This window comes from Tetrao urogallus (genome assembly GCF_951394365.1).
Source record: "Tetrao urogallus genome assembly, chromosome: 1".
In the NCBI taxonomy this organism is placed as follows: domain Eukaryota; kingdom Metazoa; phylum Chordata; class Aves; order Galliformes; family Phasianidae; genus Tetrao; species Tetrao urogallus.
The window spans coordinates 137,819,644-137,839,121 of NC_136813.1; the positions used below are offsets into that span (position 1 = coordinate 137,819,644).

Here is a 19,478-nt window from a genome sequence, read left to right on the forward strand (position 1 = left end):
TCCTGCATGATAGGAGAGGAGGGAGGTCACTGCTTTGCTCCAGGTCCCAGCTGGGGATGGTGCTTTCTCTCTCTAATTCTTCTAACTTGCTTGTCTGTGGATGGCTTCCCAGAAGAGTGACATCTCTCTGTGTGCTCGTGGCGATGGGTCCTTCTTTCGGCTGGGGCCTCTAGGCACTGCTACAGATAGCAAATCACGGCTTCCCCTTTACGTTGATCTCCTTCATCTCCATCCATGCTGCAGTGTCTGCAAGGTAAGATTAATGGCTTGGAAAGAGAAAAATCGATAAAAACGAAGAACAGTGGAGTAAACTTGCAGCAGGTGGGAAGCTGTGAGATGGCTCTATTTTCCTCCGGTCCCACTGGCTGCTGATTTCCAGCAAAGGTATTTTTGCAGGAGAAGGATGTGAGCCTGTAGTTTAAGTCACAGGGTGAACAAAAAGCAGCTTTGTGCATTTACTTTGGGCTAAGCACATTGTGAATATTCTTAAGCATCGCAACCAGGATTAACATCCCTGCATGTTAATGCCTGGAATTCAGCGAGAAGCAGAGCAGGAGAGTGGGTTCCCTGGGCACACTGTTAGGTGTCTCTTTGAACCGCTGTTAAACAGCTTTCTATTACTCTTGCTTGCTTTCCCCCTCCTCCATTTTTTTTTTTTTTTCTTCAACAGCTTCTGGAAGAAGTCCTGATAGATTTCACCTTTCTGAAATTTACCGTACTGTTTTGCCTCCAAATACACCTGCATGGCAATAGTATGTATATGAAGAAAAACACCATGTGGACAGAAGTAGAGAGTTTGTTATTTACAGTGGATCATTAACCTGGTGTGCAAATTTGACTTGATCTCTCCTTTTTTTATGCTCCCCCCTCTCTGTGGAATTTCAGAGCCCGTGAGGAGCTGCTCCCTTTTGCCGCCCCGGGATCCCAGCAAGGAATGGGAATCTGATGGATTGCAAATGCACCCGCTTGGTTTAACCCCCAGCCAACCAGATAAGTGTCCTTTTAATTTTCTTACAGTCGTGCTTTAGCCATATCTGTGCACAAAACATCTCTCTTCACACTGATTTTAATTCGTCTTCACAAACGAACGCTCTGTGCTTCTCTCTTCTGCTCAGAAATCCCAATAGCAGACAGCGGTGTTCGATGAGTGCTCTTAATTGCCAGGAGCTGCTGCAGCCCAGGGCTCAGGGAGCTGCAGGTCGGTGGCAGCCCCAGCCTTGGGCAGCCCCATGATGTTGTGGGCAGCGGCTCCATGGTGCTGCTGCCGCGACCTATGAGCCCGTGCAGTCCTCTGGGGCTCATTAGGGGCTTAATAACCACACTTGGCTGGCTTGATAGGAAAGATGCTTGTGCAGGCTTGGCGTGATCTCAGAGAAAGCAGCTAACGCCACTGGAAGGAGAGGGCTTTGTGCATGTGCTGTTCATCTGTGTGATAGGGGAGAAGTGATAGCTCCCACTTCCTCCAGCGGGGAGATGAGCAAGGATGTGGGGCAGAAGCCCTCAGTTACAGTGGGATTGTATGGGGCACACAGAGCGTTGTTGTGGGTGAGCAGCAGCGGGAAACGTCCCTTCAGAACCGCGGGGACAGAGAATGCAGTATGTCAGCAAAATGAGTTTGGGTTTCTGTAGGTGACTGCTGCCTGCTGACCAACATGCTGATACAATTATTAAATAATTTGAGGAAACAAGAAGATGTGGTTCTCTTGTAAAGTCTCTCTTTCAATAGCACGCAGTCATGAGGCTGGGACAAATGTTTGCTGTACCTGTGACTGACAGCATTAGAACGAAAAAACACGGAGGCAGAGTGTACAAGGGAGGGGATGTATGGCAGGCAGGAGAATGGGACCCAAATCACTCCATGTCTGTCTTGTCTGCTCTAGCAGGATTGATTAGTATCATAAAATGCCCCTCTTGCTGTTGGGGTAACTACAAACATGTTTGCTATAGCAAATTAGGCTGTGCTACTTGATGTGAATTTGCCTTACCTACCTAAGTGGTTAGAGAGTTTCCTGATGAAGACATCAGCCCAGAGCAGAGGGAAAGTGGAGAATGATTCCCTGCCACAAACTGACCCTGAGCACAACCTGTGGACTCCGTGTCCTGTCACTGACAGCCTGGAAACGAGGCTCATAACACTGCTGTCCTGGCAGCCAAGGGCCACTGAGTCATGGGGGGGACAAGGGCTGGAGGGATGGAGTGGGAGTTCGCTGCAGCACAAGAGCTGGATCAAAGTCAGCCTACTTGATCCCTGGAGTGTCTGCAGTTCTCTCTTTTCTTGGAAAAGCTCCTTGTTCATGCTGTTGTTACCCAGAAAGGTTTTCATATTAATAGTACCAAAAGCATCTCCGGTATCAGTGACTGTCTGCTCTCTATCTTGCAATTGATAGCAGTAGTTATCCTTGGCTCTTCAGTGATCTGATAATAAAATGGCTTGACATTATATTAAGAAACACTGATGAAACAAAGGCTTTGTGGTAAAGTGCAGTCAGGGCTCTTTCATTCATCAAAGATGAATAGGAAATTGAAACATATCATTTGTGTACCTCAATTAACAGGGCTGCTTGCTCCTCTGAAAAAAAAATAATATAAAAAATAATGTAAGTGATTCCCAAGGTCTTGATTGCTAAGTTTGCAACTTGAAATATCCTTTCTGCCGCTGTGCCAATATCGATGCTTACCCAACTTAGGCTCCATTAAAATAACCTGCAGTTTGTTTGCTGGGTGGATCTCGAGGTAGAGAAGGACTCCACAGATCTTCACAAATTGCTGCAAAAAATCTTGTCCTGAATGGAAGAGCCCCAGATCCCTCACTCTTTCCTTGTCTTACAGGTGAACCTTGAAGACGGCTGAGGCGCTGTGTATCTCCTAAATGCATGCCCTTCCCCTGGGGATAGAAAAGCAGCCATGGGGAAAGACAAGAAAAAAGAGGAGGCTGTCTTTCTGAGGAAAAAGATAACTTTGCTGAGGGCTTTCTCGCTTCTCATCGGCAGCATGGTTGGCAGCGGCATCTTCATCTCCCCCAAAGGAGTGCTGAAAAACTCGGGCACTGTGGGGTTCTCCCTGGTGGTGTGGTTTGCCTGTGGGCTCCTCTCCATGTTCGGTGAGTGGGAAGTTGGGTCGGCCTTTGCTTGAGCACCCAGCAGGTGAGGGGAGCCAGCAAAACTGGAAGCGTAAGAAGTTGGGAGTGAAATGGAGCAAAATCTCCCCGTTCTGAGTGCCACAGAAGTAAAGGCTTGCTAAGGCTGGGGGTTACCAGCACCTCTGCTGGGGCAGGCAAATGTCTGTTCAAAATGTTTTGGGTGAGTCTGGTGCTATCTCAGAGGCAGGAGATGGAGCAGATGTCAGTGCTCTCTGTTTGCTCTGCTGTTGGCTTTTAGTACCCTTCTTGTCTCACAAAGGGTTGACTTTTTGATGACATGTTGATTTCTGCTCCTCTGAAATAATGTAAGTCTTACATTATTTCATTATCCTTTATATATATCATTTTCATTAGCATGCAAAAAAAGCCCTGGCTTTTAGTTTTCTTCATTAACTGTATACAAGCACTTTCTCAGCAATCCTCCAACAGTGCTGCTGGGAGAAATGCAAGATCTCACAGCTCTGGGGAGAAAGCTGGTGTTTATTTCAGTGGGTAACTTTAAAGTTCTTCCTCTTTCACCACTTGGAAAAAAAAAAAAGAAAAAAAAAAAAAAAGAAGAAAGGAAAAATACTCCATGTGGACAAAATACCCTGGAATGAGATATTTCTAAATGTGGCATTTAGAAACCGAGACGTTCAATTATTTACCTGGGAGTGATTGTGGTTCTTTCTCTTTGCTATGCCTTCCAGTATTTCAAGTTCCATGTGCTGCTGAGCGTAGGCTGTCTTTACTACACATGTGGGATACAGCTTGTGCGTGGTTGATTGGGGAAAGATCTATTTTTGCCTGAAGAAAAATCACAGATGCTCTTTTAACTGAGCTGAACAAAAAGTGATCAGGTGTGTGCTGGTCATGTAGCTCAACCCCTTCATGGGGAGGCATCCTTTGGTCTCCTCTTGTGGCCTGGCTGCCTCTTCGTCAAGTTGCTGCTAAATTCTGTGGCTAAATTTGTTGTTTGGTTCTTCTAGCCCAACTTCACAAAACACTTAAACACAAGCTTGAAGCAAAGGAGAGCCGCTGAGTAAAATGTGAGGGGTCTGCCAAGACTTTGGGCAGGGTGTTGGCACAAATTCACATAGAGGCAGAAAAGTCTGGGGCCTTTGCCATTGGCGTGACCATGAATGGTCTCTGCAGGAGAGGGGGGCACAGCTGTACCACTCCGGGGCTCCTGCAGGGCTGCCCAAGCTGGGACAAGCAGATGGGGTATCTCACCTGTGGGTCATACCCCGATAGCACTCAGCCCCTTCACGTGGGCATCGTGCTCAAAGGCGTGAAGCATTTATGATCTCTCGTAAAACATCCCCTGTCCACTGTGTAGCATAGAAGAGAGGGGACAACCCAAACCTCCAGGGGTCAAAAGGGGTCTCTTGTAGTTTAGTGGTTAGTGGGTAGCAGTGGTTCTTTCTCCTACCTTTCCACATGACTTCCCTGGAAAGTTGTATCATTAAACAAATTAGCAGAAAATTTCCTTCCCCTGACAGAAGAGTGAACTGACTTCTAAACATCCTAACACACAAAAATGTGGAAAGGAATGGTTCTGCTAAAAGCTGTTTTTCTTCTTCTGCTTCACTGCTTATTTTAAGCAGACTCCTTCAGGCCCTCAAAGGCACAGAGAAAAGAGGAAATCCAAAGGATGATTTACTAAGCTTATTTATACTTTGCCAGGTGCCTTGTGTTATGCAGAGCTTGGAACAAGGATCACCAAGTCTGGAGGACATTACATCTATATTTTGGAGACCCTGGGGCCTCTGCCAAGTTTCTTGTTTCTGTGGGCAGAGTTTTTTGCTATCAGGTAGGAGATTTTGTTTGTTTGATTTTTGCTGGGTGCTCTGCAGTTTGCTGCTGTGTTTTGTTTGTTTCGGTGTTCAGTTATGGTGCCAGGTAACAGTCTAAGTAGTTTGTAAAGGAAATGGGAAAAAAAAAACAAACAACAATCAACTGGATAACTTTAAAGACTGTCAGTGATAGAAGGAAGAAGACAGAATGAGCAAATAGTTGCATGTGTTCATTGTGATCTGTGCTTGAGGAATCTGTTTCTTCTTCCCTGGCAGCTGGTATCCTTCAAGAGCTGTGGTATTTTTTGGCCACTGAGAGCAAATGATAAGTTAGTTTCTGATTTTCTGCTTCCATCGTGAAGCTTCTCACATTCTTCTGTGGAAAATAAAAAGCTTTCTGGCTTAGTCCCAAGTTAAATACCAAGTTAGAAATTTGTAAATTGCTTTTTTTTTTTTCCACCTGAAAAAGCTAATCCTCCTCTCCCAATGGCCTGTCCTCCATGTGCGCTGAGATGAAGCAGGACACATGAAACATGCAGCACTGCCGTGTGTGATTAATCTCAACTTTTGTTTTTGAGTTAAGAATTAATCTTCTTGCATCTGTGCCTCTTAACCTATTTACTGAGAAAACCTGTGAAAAAGATGACAGGATCCGTGTGGTAGGGTGGGTCTATGCACTACGAGGAAGCTTCGCTCCCTCTGTCCTGCCATGTTGAGGCCATCCACAGAGCCAAGTGTGACCCTGCCTGGTTTCCCTCCCCAGGCCTGCCAACAGTGCTGTGGTCTCTCTGGCATTTGGTCGCTACCTGCTGGAGCCATTTTTTGCCCCCTGTGCAGCTCCCGTCCCTGCTGTGAAGCTCGTCTCTCTCCTGGGCTACTGTAAGTACAACCCTCCATGCCACATCTCGTGGCCTCTCTGCCTCAGACTTCCCATGGGGTGTTATCTGCTGGGATTGGGGCCCAGGACCTGAAGGCATTCTGTCTGCTTCTCTTGCTCTGAACACCCTCTTTGGGAGGATGCACTTTTGTCCCCATCACCCTCAACGCAAGAGCAGTTCTTCCTGCATGTGCCAAGCATGGGCTGCAGCATGCTTTCCTCCCCAGATGCAGTCCTCACCCTCAATTCCTGGAGCGTCACCTGGAGTGCACGGCTGCAGACGGCCCTCTCCGTCGTCAAGCTGCTGGCCCTCATGCTCATCATCGTGCCAGGGATGATGCTGCTGGCCCAGGGTAGGTGATGTCTGGATGTACACAGCTTAGGGCTGACTGTGTGGGATAGTTGGCTTCAAGCTGTGTCACTTCTGTGGGGCTGGTGTTCCTGGCTCAGCTTTCTCCGCAGGTTTTTCACAGAATCACAGAATGGCCAGGGTTGGAAGGGACCTGAATGATTGTGAGTCTCCAATCCCCCCTGCCACATGCAGGGCCACCAACCTCCACATTCAATACTAGACCAGGCTGCCCAGGGCCCCATCCAATCTGGCCTTGAACACCTCCAGGGATGGGGCATCCATAGCCTCTCTGGGCAGCCTGTTCCAGCACCTCACCACTCTCACAGTAAAGAACTTCCCCCTGACATCCAACCTAAATCCTCCCTCCCTCAACTTAAAACCATTTCCCCATGTCCTGCAGTTATCTACCCTTTCAAAGAGTTGATTCCCCTCCTGTTTATAGGCTCCCTTTAGGTACTGAAAGGCTGCAATGAGGTCACCCTGCAGCCTTCTTTTCTCCAGGCTGAACAAGCCCAGCTCCCTCAGCCTGTCTTTGTAGGGGAGGAGCTCCAGCCCTCTGATCATCTTTGTGGCTCTCCTCTGGACCCTCTCCAACAGCTCTCTGTCTTTCTTGTACTGGGGGCTCCAGACCTGGATGCAGTACTCCAGTACTTTTTGGGAATGAGTGGGGCTGTATGAGCCCACCTGGGTTGACAGAGGCACACTCCTCTGCTGACCCTTTCCTTTGGGATACCCACTGTCAGCATGTCTTGAAATCCTTCCAAAGCAGTGCAGATGCCATGGACGTGGGGGACATGTGACAGCATCCCCTGGTGTCCTGAGCCTGTCACAGCCCTGTAAGGAGTTACCAGCCCCCAGCTGAGCCCTGGTAACTGCATCTCTACCCTTCCTGTGGCTTTTGCTGATGCTTTTTACCCCCTAATGGAAACAGGCAGTAACACAGTAAACTTCCAATGGACTCATGCACAATTGTGTGCTCATATCCAGAGGAAAAGAAAACATAAGATAAAACCTCGCAACGATATCTTCTGGGACTGATACAAGAGTATTGGCTATAATCCAAGCCTCGGTTTATAGAAAAGCCCATGGCATTCACACTCAGGGGATGAAGCCAGCTCTGTTTTCACACTATTTCCTTCCTCAGCAGAGGAAACAACAAAGGCAGGAGGATCAACATTCATGTTTCTTTCTGATGTCTGGTGCTGGCTCCTTTGAATGCGTGAAAACCCCCTCGGGCAGGCAGCACTTTTGAACTGAAGGTCTGCCCTGTAGCTAGAAATCCAGAGCCATTATTGTTAGGGATGCCTTCAAATGGCAATCTGGATCCCTGGCACTGTCTTCCAATGAGGAGGATAAGTGCCGGTGACATCTGGAGAGAGAATCCACCGAGAGACCCCGGGATGACAGGTTGTGTTTAATGTGACTCATGGGGGACTCTAAATCACTCATTAATATATTGCAGACAATAAATCCTTTTTATGTGCCATCACTTATAAGCAGTCACTTTAGTGTATAAAAAGACTACCCCAATTGGCCCATTCCATTTTCTACATTAGTTTTCTTCAAATCCATGTATTTTATTTTTTTTTTAACTTCATTTTTGTTCTTGTTTTTAAATGAGTCTGCCTTGCTCCGCAGCCTCTCCCTGCTCTCTTTGCTTACACTCTTGTTCTTCCTCCTGCCATTGCCTTCCCCTTTGACTGGGATTTGTTTCAGAGCCTTGCTGGACCAGTGCTCCACACCCCATGCCCAACTGAGGTGCCTCACTGGGAGGAACAACCACGCAAACTCTGTGCCTCTTCTTTTAAATACATTTTGAAATGGAAAACCAAACATAGATGTGGAACCCAAACTTAGGGCCACTTGGATTTGAAAATGTTGGAAATACAACTCCTTTTGGCTGTGTTCTTGCTGCTCTTCCTTCAGATAAGAGGCTGCTCCATGCTCCTGCCTGCCTCTCCTTATTTTTCTGACGTCTGATAAAATCTGCCCTATAACCAAAATCCTGACTTTGATCTGTACATTTTTTTTTTCTTTTCTGAAGAAGAACGGTTTTGTAAAACTCACCATTCCTCTTCCGCTTCTTGGTGCTGGCCCAGATTTATTTGAAGCAGAGCACTTTTAGGAAAACTGCAGGAGCTGGTAAAATGCACTTTGATCCAATCACCTCTACTTTTTATTACTGCGTTTGTTTTGCCCCCTGTGTCCCCACTTCCCCTCCTGCGGGGCCATTCCCACGCCAGTAGCCCCTCTTCTCGGTTCCCATGCTCCGCACAGCATGGGACCAGGGGAGCTGCATTAGCTGCCTTGCTGGCTGCACAACATCAAACAGAGCCAGCATCCGGCTGTCAGTGGATGGGGAGAGGGGTCAGCCCAGGGAATCAGAGCTGGGCTGTAAGAAAGGATGGGAGAATTCAGGTCTTCTCCTCTCTGTGATCTCCCACTTCCAGACAGTGCCTTTCCTGACGTATCTCTTGTAGCTGAACAGGAGAGGATAGTTTTCTTCTGTCCCTGACTTATGCCAACACAGCACTGCAAATTAAAACAATGCAACAAATCTGAATACTTGGCGCCCATGATGTCACACACACCTGTCCCAGGTTTGGGCAGGTGGTACGCAGCCTGCGGGAAGGATGTCCATATCTGACACATCTGTTGTTTTTTTCTCCTCTGTAGGCCACACCAAAAACTTCCAGGATGCTTTTGACAGGCAGTCGCTGGTTCCAGATAAGCTGCCCTTGGCTTTTTATGCAGGCATGTTCGCATATTCAGGCTGGTAGGTGTGATGGGAGGGCAACTCACTGATGGTGCGTCACTGTCTGAGAGCTGCTTCAAAGCCTCTCCTTGTGTCTGCGCAGGTTCCAGACCAGCTTTGTGCGTGAGGAATTGGTCAGACCCGAACGGTAAGGCTGGAGAAGTAGATGGCTTTTGTGCCTCAGTCCTGGGCTACCACTGCGTCTCTAAACACCAGCAAACAAAACAGGAGGAAACAAGTCTGTGGGTTCACCAAACCAACAGCAGCTGCAGTCTGCAGTAACATGATGAGAAATGAAGATATAACAGCTTGTTCACTGCGTGTCTCTCTTCCCCTTTCTTACAGAAACATCCCCCTGGCTGTCATTGTGTCTGTGATCACCGTCATTGTGGGGTATATGCTCACCAACATCTCCTATTACACTGCCCTGGGAACACAAGATGTTCTGGCTTCTCCAGCTGTTGCTGTGGTGAGTTGTCACCCTACTGATAGCTGTCTTTAGTGTGGTCAGTTTATACTGAAGGGGGTGGTCTTGACAAGGGTCTAGGAGATAGTTTTCCTCATAAAAGTCTTTTGTTTTTCTTTGTTGTTTCTCTGAATTATTAGAAAACATCGCCTTCTAGTCTTTCTTAAAAAATAATGAAAAAGAATCTGCAGATAAAGGGCTGGAGGGCTGGAACACCTCTCTTAGGAAAGGTTGAAGGAGCTGGGATTGTTCAGCCTGGATAAGAGAAAGCTCCAGGAGACCTCACTGAGGCCTTCCAGTACTTGAAAGGAGTTTATAAGCAGGAGGGGAGCTGACTTCTTACGTAGTCTAGTAGGGATAGGACAAGGGAGAATAGCTTTAAACTAAAAGAGCGGAGATTTAGGTTACATGTTAGGAAGAAATTCTTAACTCAGAGGGCAGTGAGGCTCTGGCACAGCTGCCCAGAGAAGCTGTGGTGCCCATCCCTGGATGCACTCAAAGCCAGGTTGGATGGGGCCTTTGACAGTCTGAGCTGCTGGGGAGCAGCCTTGTCCATGACAGGGGGTTGGGGCTGGTGGGCTTTAAGGTCCCTTCCAACCTAAGCTGTTCTATGAAGAGATAACAGTAAAAAAAATGCAAGATTTTAAGTTGTATTTTACTCCTTCATTGGAGGAAGTTTTTTCTGCTTGAATCTGATATTACCTAGAGATCACTACATGTTTCTGCAGTTATGATTGCTCTTCTTCCAGAGTTTTGTGCAGCAAGCCTGCACAAACCTTATTTCAGTGGTCCCTGTCCTCGTTGCGCTGTCCTGCTTTGGCACCATGAATGGAGGAATCCTCACATTTTCCAGGTCAGATCCCTCAAAATGTATTGCATTTTGGCTTAATGTTTTGGAGAGAAGCACCAATAACCCGTGTACGTGACAATCATTTGGATGGCATTTTGTGAGAAAGCTAAGGCCTTTGACTCCCAATACATAACCTGCAGAACACTCTGGCTGTCTTGAGTTGTCTTCCTCCCTTTCCTGGCCAGGTTTACGCTCTCTCTGACTGGCCAGAAAACCAAGGTTTTCACCTGCTCCCACACTTCATACTCCAGTTTGAAGTAAAATATCAACGTTTCTGGTGAACTGCAAGCTTTGTTGACATGACAGCTGCTCAGTGAAGCAGAGTCATTGTGTGCTGGCTTCATCCAGCACCTTTGCTGCAGGGCACAAGTCTCTGTGCTATGAGGACCTCTGGCTAAAACAAGCGCTCCCTGGAGAACTTTGCTTTAAGTTTGGTGAAACATTATCAGAGCCAGGTCATTCCTAAAGCAATAGCTGAGGCTCAACAAGCCTTGCTGAAACAATAATAAGAACTTTGTTCCATGGAAAAGTTATCTTGCCAGCTCCACTGGCGACTATACTGTGTCCTTGGGCGAGCCTTGAAATTGGAGAGGAGGGCAGAGCTCATGGAAAAGTGCGTCCTCCTGGTCCTGAGGAGCTGAGCAAACTCTCTGGAGCCAGCTCCATTTCACAGCTTTGATTGCAAAAGGAAAGATCATTTGATATGAAAGGGATGTTTCAAAGCACAAGAGCTAATGAGTTATTTGATCTGCTACCCTCAAGTCCTGTATTAAACGTGGTGAGGAGAATCCCCCTGCTTAACGTCCCTAGCTAGAGATTTTCTTTGAGGATGGGAAGTCCCTGGAGAGCGCAGAGGTTCTACATGTTTCTGTCATCCTTCTCTCCCCCTTCCTGGCATCATTAACATAATCACTGCAGAAGGGCCATATGAACAGTGATGGGGCCTCCCTGGCTGATGGCCAGCCACACCCCAGCAAAACCACAGAGACAGCAATAAAACCAGTTACACACTCATGCCCCAGCTGCTTCGGGCTCCGTTCCAGCCCAGCTGATGCTCTGGCTTGATGTGTTTGTGGATATTAAGTTTATAAAATGCAATGCTTTTTCCTTAATTACCCTTTCACAGTTCAGGAGAGGAATGGAGGCAAGGAGCTCTCTGCTGTTGTTTTGTAGCTTGCCCTGTTTGTAGCTGTCATCTTTGTAATACACAAAACTACTTTCTAACAACTGGCAAGAGACTTGCTCTGCTCTTTGAGGAACTTGGGCTTTATTTATCTCTCTCTCTAGTTTATGTATATCTCTATCTAGTTTATATTTATAGACATATATTATCCCTGGCACATAGCTGCTGCTGTGGCACAGCCAAGCAGGCTTTCCTTGATCTTAAGCCTAGTCTCCTTTTGGGATGAGCATAAGGACTGACAACCCCTCTCCATGAACTTGCCAACCTCTCTTCTAAAGACTTGAGGTTTGCGGCCCCTCCACCTCCTACTGGCTTGTTTCTGCTTCCAGCCTCAACACATTCATTTTCATGCTGTGCTCAACTAAAGGTCACTACTAACTATTACCCACAGAGACACTACCAGTAGTGGGCTCTGCATCATGCCAAGATAAATGGTCCTTGAAGAAGTATGGAAATCTTTGGAGATTTTTTTCCCAAATCCACTGAAAAGTGAGGCTAAATGGAGAACTGTGGCCTTAAAGAGCAGACTTGTGATGACGAGATCAGTCCAGCTGCTGATCTTTTCATTTCTAGTGCAGATGTGGGATGCTGATGCATAGAGCTCCCTGTCTTTTCCTAGGACACTGTTTGTGGCCTCCAGGGAAGGGCAGTGGCCTCCTCTCTTCTCCATGATCCACATTCGAAGACATACACCCCTTCCTGCTGTCATGCTTATGGTAAGGAGATCTGCCTATCTCACTTCTTGCAGTCTTGGCTTTCTTGTTTTACATGGCAATCTGCAGAGCCTGGAGAATCTAAAAAGTTTTAAAGGGTGTTGAGACACTGTCAGCTTGCAAAAAAGCAAGTCCTCTCATGTCAGTAGTAGGACTCAAACCCACTGTCTCAAAGTCTCCACCTTTTTGTCTTGGCCATATTCTTTCAAAGTACTGTCCCTACCATTGCTGCCAGATATTTTCTATGGGAATTTCTTGGCCAGCCTTCGGTTACTTGAAAAACTGAAATTCCTAGGTTAGTGGAAATGCTGGAAATGCACATTTGTGGAGAGGCTCTCAGATTTGGGTTCTTCCTCCCTTCCCATTCATCTTTTTTTTCCCAGCAGTGGTCCATCATAACACTGCCTCTTGCATCTTAGTTGACCTGTTAGAAGCTTAGCAAATACTTCTGTGTGAAGCCTTTGTACCACAGGCCTTTGGGCATGTTTGAATTGCCCTGCCTAGGACATAGAGCACCAACAATGCTGTTGGTCTCCATCCTTTCTGTAGCACCATAATTTTGTATTTAGAACTTTGATCAGCACTCTTCAGTCTGTGAGAGTGCTTTGCAACATGTTTGGTGACCTCTGAAATGTTGGGTCTGTGAAGTAGCTACCTGTGATTGCAGGGGGGTGGGGAAGATGACCCGTATCACCCTTCCCTGTCTGAGGACCATAGCAAGGTTTAATTGACCATATTTAATCTTCACAATGCTCAGTTCCCTTTGGTTACTGCCATGGTGTGTATTGGAGATATCTACCATCTACTGAACTTCTTCAGCTTCTCCCGATGGCTCTTCATAGGATTAGCCACTCTTGGGCTCATTGTCCATCGCTACCGTCACCCGGAGCTGCAAAGCCCATTCAAGGTAATTCATGGTTTGTATCTAACAGCCTGGAACACATGCCTGTCATTTTTCTCTCTTAGAGCATTATGTGGCTGTGATTGCCTTTAGGCTCCAAGGGCTCTAAATCCCTATTTCTCTGTAAGGAAAATCCCAAGGTTGATTGATGTGCCCAAACAACAGATGTGGTAAATTCTATTCAAACCAGTTCTACATGGGGCTACCAGTTGCAGCTGCAGAGTGACAGCTAGCTCCAGGGGACAAGGTATCAGGCTGGGAACTGCAGAAGGCAGTTCTCATGCTCTCCTCTCTGAGGCTGCAGGGAAGGACCTTTGCCTGGATGTGATGTCAGTATCAGGTATGTCTTAGCCCTAGTGAGGAGCAGAATGTGTCATAGGGAAAAGAGCATTGCCAGATGGAAGATTGGAGCAAACCTGACATAGGAAATCATCTCCCGGTACAAAAGTATCGTACAGTGTTAAACAGCTTGAGCACAGCTCGCTGAGTCCCCTGCCACACACAGCCTCTATGGGATATTGTCTGAACTACAATTACAGGCAGCCTGAGGGGTTTCAGAAACTGCCTCATGCATGGTGCTTCCATGTGCACAGCTCCAGAACATTTGGAATGCATGAAACCTGTGGCCATAAGAAATGAAAAGCATTAGAAGTGGACAGAGGGGAAGAGAGTAGCCGAGGGAGTTCAGTTTCCCACTCCTCAAGGGGAAGCTGGAGGACGCCCTGTCCCCTTTCTCCATTCCTGGACATTTTTGCTGGCCACTGGGGTCCTGCTCGTGGGGAGTGCTCAGTCCCGACAGCTGGCATGGCTTTTAGAGCCCCTGCTCAAGGCAACTCTCCCACTGCCAGATAATCTGCAGGCAGCATTTGGCTGGGGCCATGCACAATGTGTTCCCCTCTCCAGTCACGCCTGCACACTGCCTCCAGCCAGTTCCTGCAGAGGAGAGGAGACCTCTGAGGCCACAGGCACTGGGCAGCTGATCAGCCAGAAACTCGGTGAAAAGAAGCACTTTCCACCACTCCCAGGGCTCCTCCCCAAGCTGAGTGGGGCCTGATGCAGAATTTGGGGTAGTTCTTCTTGGTGTTTACTGGAAACAGCGTATTTAGTAGAGACCTTGAGGCTTCCGAGCTTGCTGACTGGCTGGCTCATGCAGTCACCCAGACTCAGATTTTTAATAAGTTTGATTTTTTTTCTTTTAAAATAGTATTCTTGGGGGAAATGTATTACTGAGTAGCACTGGTGATGTTTTTACTTTCTGAAAATCCGTTTGAGATAGAGCTTTAGGTTTTTAATAATTCCTAAGAACGGGAGTGAGGAAGATGATGGCATTTTAGTCAGCTTGGTGGTCTCTTCCTCTCTCTCCCCATTTTTTAGACCCACCTCAAACCCGAAGTATGGTTATCTGCAAGAGCAAAGAACAGCGCGGATGTGATGTGTGCATGTGCTGCTCTCCAGTGGTCAGAAATATTTCTTCGTCCAACAGCAGTTTGCTTGCAGAGAACAAATAATCAAAGACAAATATAAGAGATTGTGCTGGTACTTTTCTCCTGCAGATTTTTAGTTGAAAATGGTAAGAAAACACCAGCAAGGGGAGAGAGCAGTTCCCTCATGCATCTCTCAGACAGATGTGCTGTGTGAATATGTGCACGTAGGAGATGCTGGCAAAGGATACTCAGGCTGGAAAGTCAGTGAGAGCATGCAAGTTTGGTGGCTGGACAGCTGCCATCACTAGAGCAACTATCTCCCCCAGCTTAGTATGGTCAGCATCCAAAATATGATCTGTGTTACAAGAAAAGAGGTTGTCACCCTAGGTGAGGTCAGCAGCTCCTTTATCAGATGTGGTGAGGAGTAATTTGGCTGAGGTCAGATCTAAAGAAGAAGGAAATGTTACACAGCTTCTTACTTCAGTTTTGCCCTCCAAATAACACAGACGAATTGACTCACCCAAAAGAATGAGGCTGAAGCACTGAGTGCTGTTCTGGTCTTTCAGCAGACTGTCACTGAAAACCGCATTCTTGGCACAGGTGCTGCAGAGCTGGTTTATCCTGTGTTGGTTGCCATAGGCCTCAGGCAGGCTGGAGGCAGCTCAACGTGAGTCACGAGTGTTATGACCAAAGATTGGATTGTTTCAAAGGGATTTTGCTCTTGGCATCAGAATTTCCATCAGCAGTTGCCACAGGTGACAAGTTTAGGGGTGTGTGTAAGCACATGTACACATGCTGTACATAGAATGAGCTGCTGCAGTTGACTTCTCCCCAGCATGGTGTGTGGTTGCAAGTGAGGTGAAGCTTCTGTCTGTGCGCACGGAGGGAGGCATGCACCTTGCAGGGCACTCTGGGCTCCAAGGGTGGCATGAGAACACTTTTGTTCTCTGCATCCTACTTGTTCATAACGGATTGTACAGAAGTAGCGTGCAGGACAGACTTTTCTCTCCTTTAAAATGTACACACGATTATAGCTTGTGCTGGCTGGTATGATCAGTTTTGCCTTCGCTCTTTTCCCCAGGTCCCCCTGTTTGTTCCAGTCTCTTTTACCATCATCTGCCTCTTCACAGTAGCAATGTCTATCTACTCGGACCCTGTAAACATTAGCATTGGATGCACCATGGTTTTAAGTGGCTTTCCAGTCTACTACCTCGTAATCCATAGGAAAATGTCAAATCGCTGCCACAGACTGCTCTGTAAGTATGCTCTTGGGTTTCAGTGTTCTTGACCTAAGCACGCTCAGGGGTAGGGTGGTTGCTTGGGAACGTACTAATAATCCAGCCTAATCTTTTTAGAAAAGATAGGGTTGAGGTCTAGATCCAAGCAGATTGGCACTGTCATATCTTCATCATATCTGTGGGATCAGTATTTCTATCAAATTTGGATAAAACAGAACAAAAGATCAAATGCTGATGTGGAGAGAGTGAGGGAGGAGCAGGCACTGGAGCCCCATGCGCAAACATTTCCTGAAAGGCTGGGGAGGGGAGTGGTGAGAAAAGATGGTGCAGGCTGCCTGGTGGGGGGGCCGTGTATTAATGGTATGGGTTTGGGTGTAGACATAGGTGTGGAAATGAAGTACCTTTGCTCCCCATGCAGTACATGGCACGGGTTTACCTTAGGTGTAGCTCTGGTGGCACAAGAACAGTGATTTATTCTAAAACAAGAGCCTGGTTTTGATTTTAACTTCTAATTTCAATTATGAATCTTGAATTCTTTGATTTGGTGTTGGGTCGAGATATATTGGTAACTAGTGAACAGAAAAAAACACACAGCAAAAAAAAAAAACACCAACAGATTCAGTCATCTGCTAACATAAAATGCTCCATCCATCCTATGCCAATGTTCTTCTGATTTTTATCCATAGCGTAAGATATTGTCCAGATTAAACTTTCTTTTTTTTCCCCCCTTCAGATTATGTTACACACAAACTGCAGCTACTGTTGGAAGTAGTCCAACAAGAAATCAAGACGTACTGAGGAAACCATCAGAACTTACAGGAGAAGATATAATCTACTTGCTACATGCCTGATGCCTTTGATCCTTCCAAACACAAGCCATGCTCTTATTCATTTAATCACTGCAAATGAGGATGAGCCTGAGCCAAAACCTTGCTGCAAGCAGCCCTAAGCTTGCCATTTGGGATCTGATGAGCAAGTCACAGCTGCTTCAACCCTTTTCTTTTTTAGCAGAACAATCTACTTCTCTGAAATAAGCTTTCATTGATTTCAGAGTGTCTTTGAAACAAAGATCCAGATTCTGCAGTCTAGCCCAATCCTCAGCAAATTATATATTATTTTTTAATTTCCTAACTTGGCAAATAGAGAGCCTACAGCAGAACTAGAATCTGGCTACATGGAAGTGAAGCACAGGATTTAAACTGAAGTCTAGGTCAGGCTGAACGGGGCTCTGAGCAATCTGATCTCACTGTAGGTGTCCCTGTTCACTGCAGCGGCATTGGACTAGATGACCTTTAAGGGTCTCCTCCAACCCAAGCCATTCTATGGTTCTATGATTCTATGAAATCTGTAGCACCATGTGGAATGATGCTGTGGAGAAAGATTATAGAGGGAAATGGGCAAGGAGTGCAAACCGGAGATGAAGTACATGTGGATGAAATCAGGAGGTGGGGGGGGATAAAACTTCACTCACCAGGAAGCAAAGATTTGGGTTAGTGGGAAGATATTTGAAAATCATTTGAAATTCAAATAACGAGCTAAGAAAACTCAGAATGTTTTATTTATTGTTGTGTAAGTGAAATAACTCTATTTTGCTTCAAAATAATGCTTCGATTTTGAATTTTATTGCTTTGAAATGATATTTCAAAATGTACTGACGCAGTAAAAAATGTATATTAAAAAAATAGCTAACTACCCCAAAGCAGAGTTCAGAATAGGCTTCGATTCTTTCCCAAGGACCCCACCTCACCTGGTACCACCAGTGAAGCTGGAAATTCAGCTTTTGTCCCAACAGCAGTGAAATATGATTATCCTTTTGTTAGACAAGAGCAGTAATGAGTCGTGGGCAGATTCCTTATGAAATGTACCTTTTGGTGCTGTAGGAAGACATGAAAGACTTCAGGTCTGAGCTTCAACTTCAAATCTACAATCAAAAGACTTGCTGAATCAATACAGAAATGCTCATTTGAACTACTGGCATCAGAAAGGTTTCTGTTGTTGGATTACTTCGGTTTACATTATGAATGTTGCGAAGTTAAAAAGATAAAAAGCGCAATTAGCTATTTCCAATCACTTAAGTGTTAATCTTTTCCTAGAAGATTGGAAGCAGCATCCTGAGCCTCATTTGATGGCCCTGGAGAGAGCAAGAGCAGAATGTGAAGCATTTGTAATCTACCAAGCATTCATGCACTTAGAGTAACGCCAAAGTAGCATTTATTTACCAAAACATGTAAAATGCACAGTCAAGGACTAGAAATAAATAAAGGCTTTGTTTTTTTTCTTCCTTTTCTTCTTTTTCTTCTTCTTCCTCTTCTTTTTCCTTTTTTTTCTTTTTCCATTTTAAAAAAATCTCTTTTTTTCTTTCCTTCCCCTCCTCCCTCCCCCCCCCGCTTTTTATTTTCTTCCAAAGCAACTTAGAATTACTTTTCTTGTTGAGACCATTTCCTGTTATTGTGTGAAACAGAGCTGAGAGAGGAACACCATGGTTACGGGGCTCATCCTCCCCCTCTGACAAGTTAATGTACAACAGGAATTACTGGGGAAACCATCACAGCTAGGGAAGAAGGTGCTGCCTTTAAGTGGCAGTGTGGTTTGCAATGAGATTTGGGGGGATTTTCCTGCATCATGAGGTGCTGTCAGTCTGTTCTCATACTGTAAGCTTGCACTGTAGCATCAGTACTTGCACACCAAACCTTGGAGTGGTCTGAAACTGTGACAGAGCTGATTTGTATCTACAGAAATACACTTAGAAATGTGAAACATCACTTTTTTTTTTTTTTTTTTTTTTTTTTTTTGGTGGTCTGTTTCCTCTGAAGCAAAAAGCAACAATGAGACTTGAAACTTGTGGAGAGAAGATAAAGACTGTGCTTTTTTCATGTGCGTGATAAATAATTTCACAAATGCAGAGAAACCACGTGTGGGTGCCTCTGCTAAGCATGCAGGAAAAGGCAGAGCCATGGAATGTCTGTTCAGAGACTTATCAGACCCTGGAAATGCAGACAGTTCTGGTGTCACTATTAGAGTGACAGCAGAAATCAGAGGTTCAACAGCCCCGCAGCCATCCATTGCAATTAAAAGTGATAAAAAGGGAAAATACAATGTTACAATGTACCGGCTTACAGTGAACGTATGTCTCCAACTTGCAGAACGTTGTTTGTTTTATGGAGGATGCTGTCCCCAGAAAGCTATGTAAACATTCTGTACCAAGCAGAATGTTTTTCCTAGAGCTGGTATCGCTGTCTGCTGAAACTCTTGGCTTCGGTTCAGAAGAGTATTTTAGCAGAGAATTCCCATATGCAGAAATGAACCTGAGGGATCTGAGCTGATAAATCTCATCAGTCAAAGAGAGCATAAAAGTTGCACAACTATGGAGATGAGAAGCAGATATGATACGAGAGGTCAAAAGGCAGTCAGAAAGGGCCGGATGGGGAAGAAGCAAGGTTCAACTTCACACTCACAGCTCTGTTTCTTTTTTTATCCTGTGTTTATAAAGAACACTCAGGAGGCAGCCTTTCCAGAAACAAGAACTGAGCTCTCTATGGTTCTGTCACCGCCGATCTGGTCTGACCAGATTATCAGAGGATGAAACTGTTCTGTGCAATTCAACTGAACATAATTTGTGCAACTAAAACAAACCTACTCAGATGCAAGTATTTTATGTGGTTAGTACTGCTTGACCTATCGTTAAGCTTTATGCTTCACAGCTCTTCTGGGAAACGCTGTCAGTCTTCCGTGGGGCTGCAAATCAGATAGGAAATCTCATCCTGCTCCGATTTCAGCAGAGAACGGCTCTCATTTGAAGGTAAAG

At 45.9% G+C, this 19,478-nt stretch overlaps 1 protein-coding gene across 1 annotated transcript; it reads left to right on the top strand.

Annotated features, from left to right (window-relative positions):
* Positions 1 to 2,904: 2,904 nt before the first annotated feature.
* Positions 2,905 to 16,471, top strand: LOC306956183 (cystine/glutamate transporter-like; the record flags this gene model as incomplete). Its single annotated transcript, XM_079547600.1, has 12 exons — positions 2,905 to 3,100; positions 4,805 to 4,931; positions 5,678 to 5,793; positions 6,019 to 6,144; positions 8,820 to 8,919; positions 9,002 to 9,046; positions 9,244 to 9,367; positions 10,114 to 10,217; positions 12,017 to 12,113; positions 12,868 to 13,017; positions 15,517 to 15,691; positions 16,407 to 16,471. The coding sequence occupies 12 exons, from the start codon at positions 2,905 to 2,907 to the stop codon at positions 16,469 to 16,471; spliced, it is 1,425 nt and encodes a 474-aa protein (XP_079403726.1).
* Between the last annotated feature and the right edge of the window lie 3,007 nt (positions 16,472 to 19,478).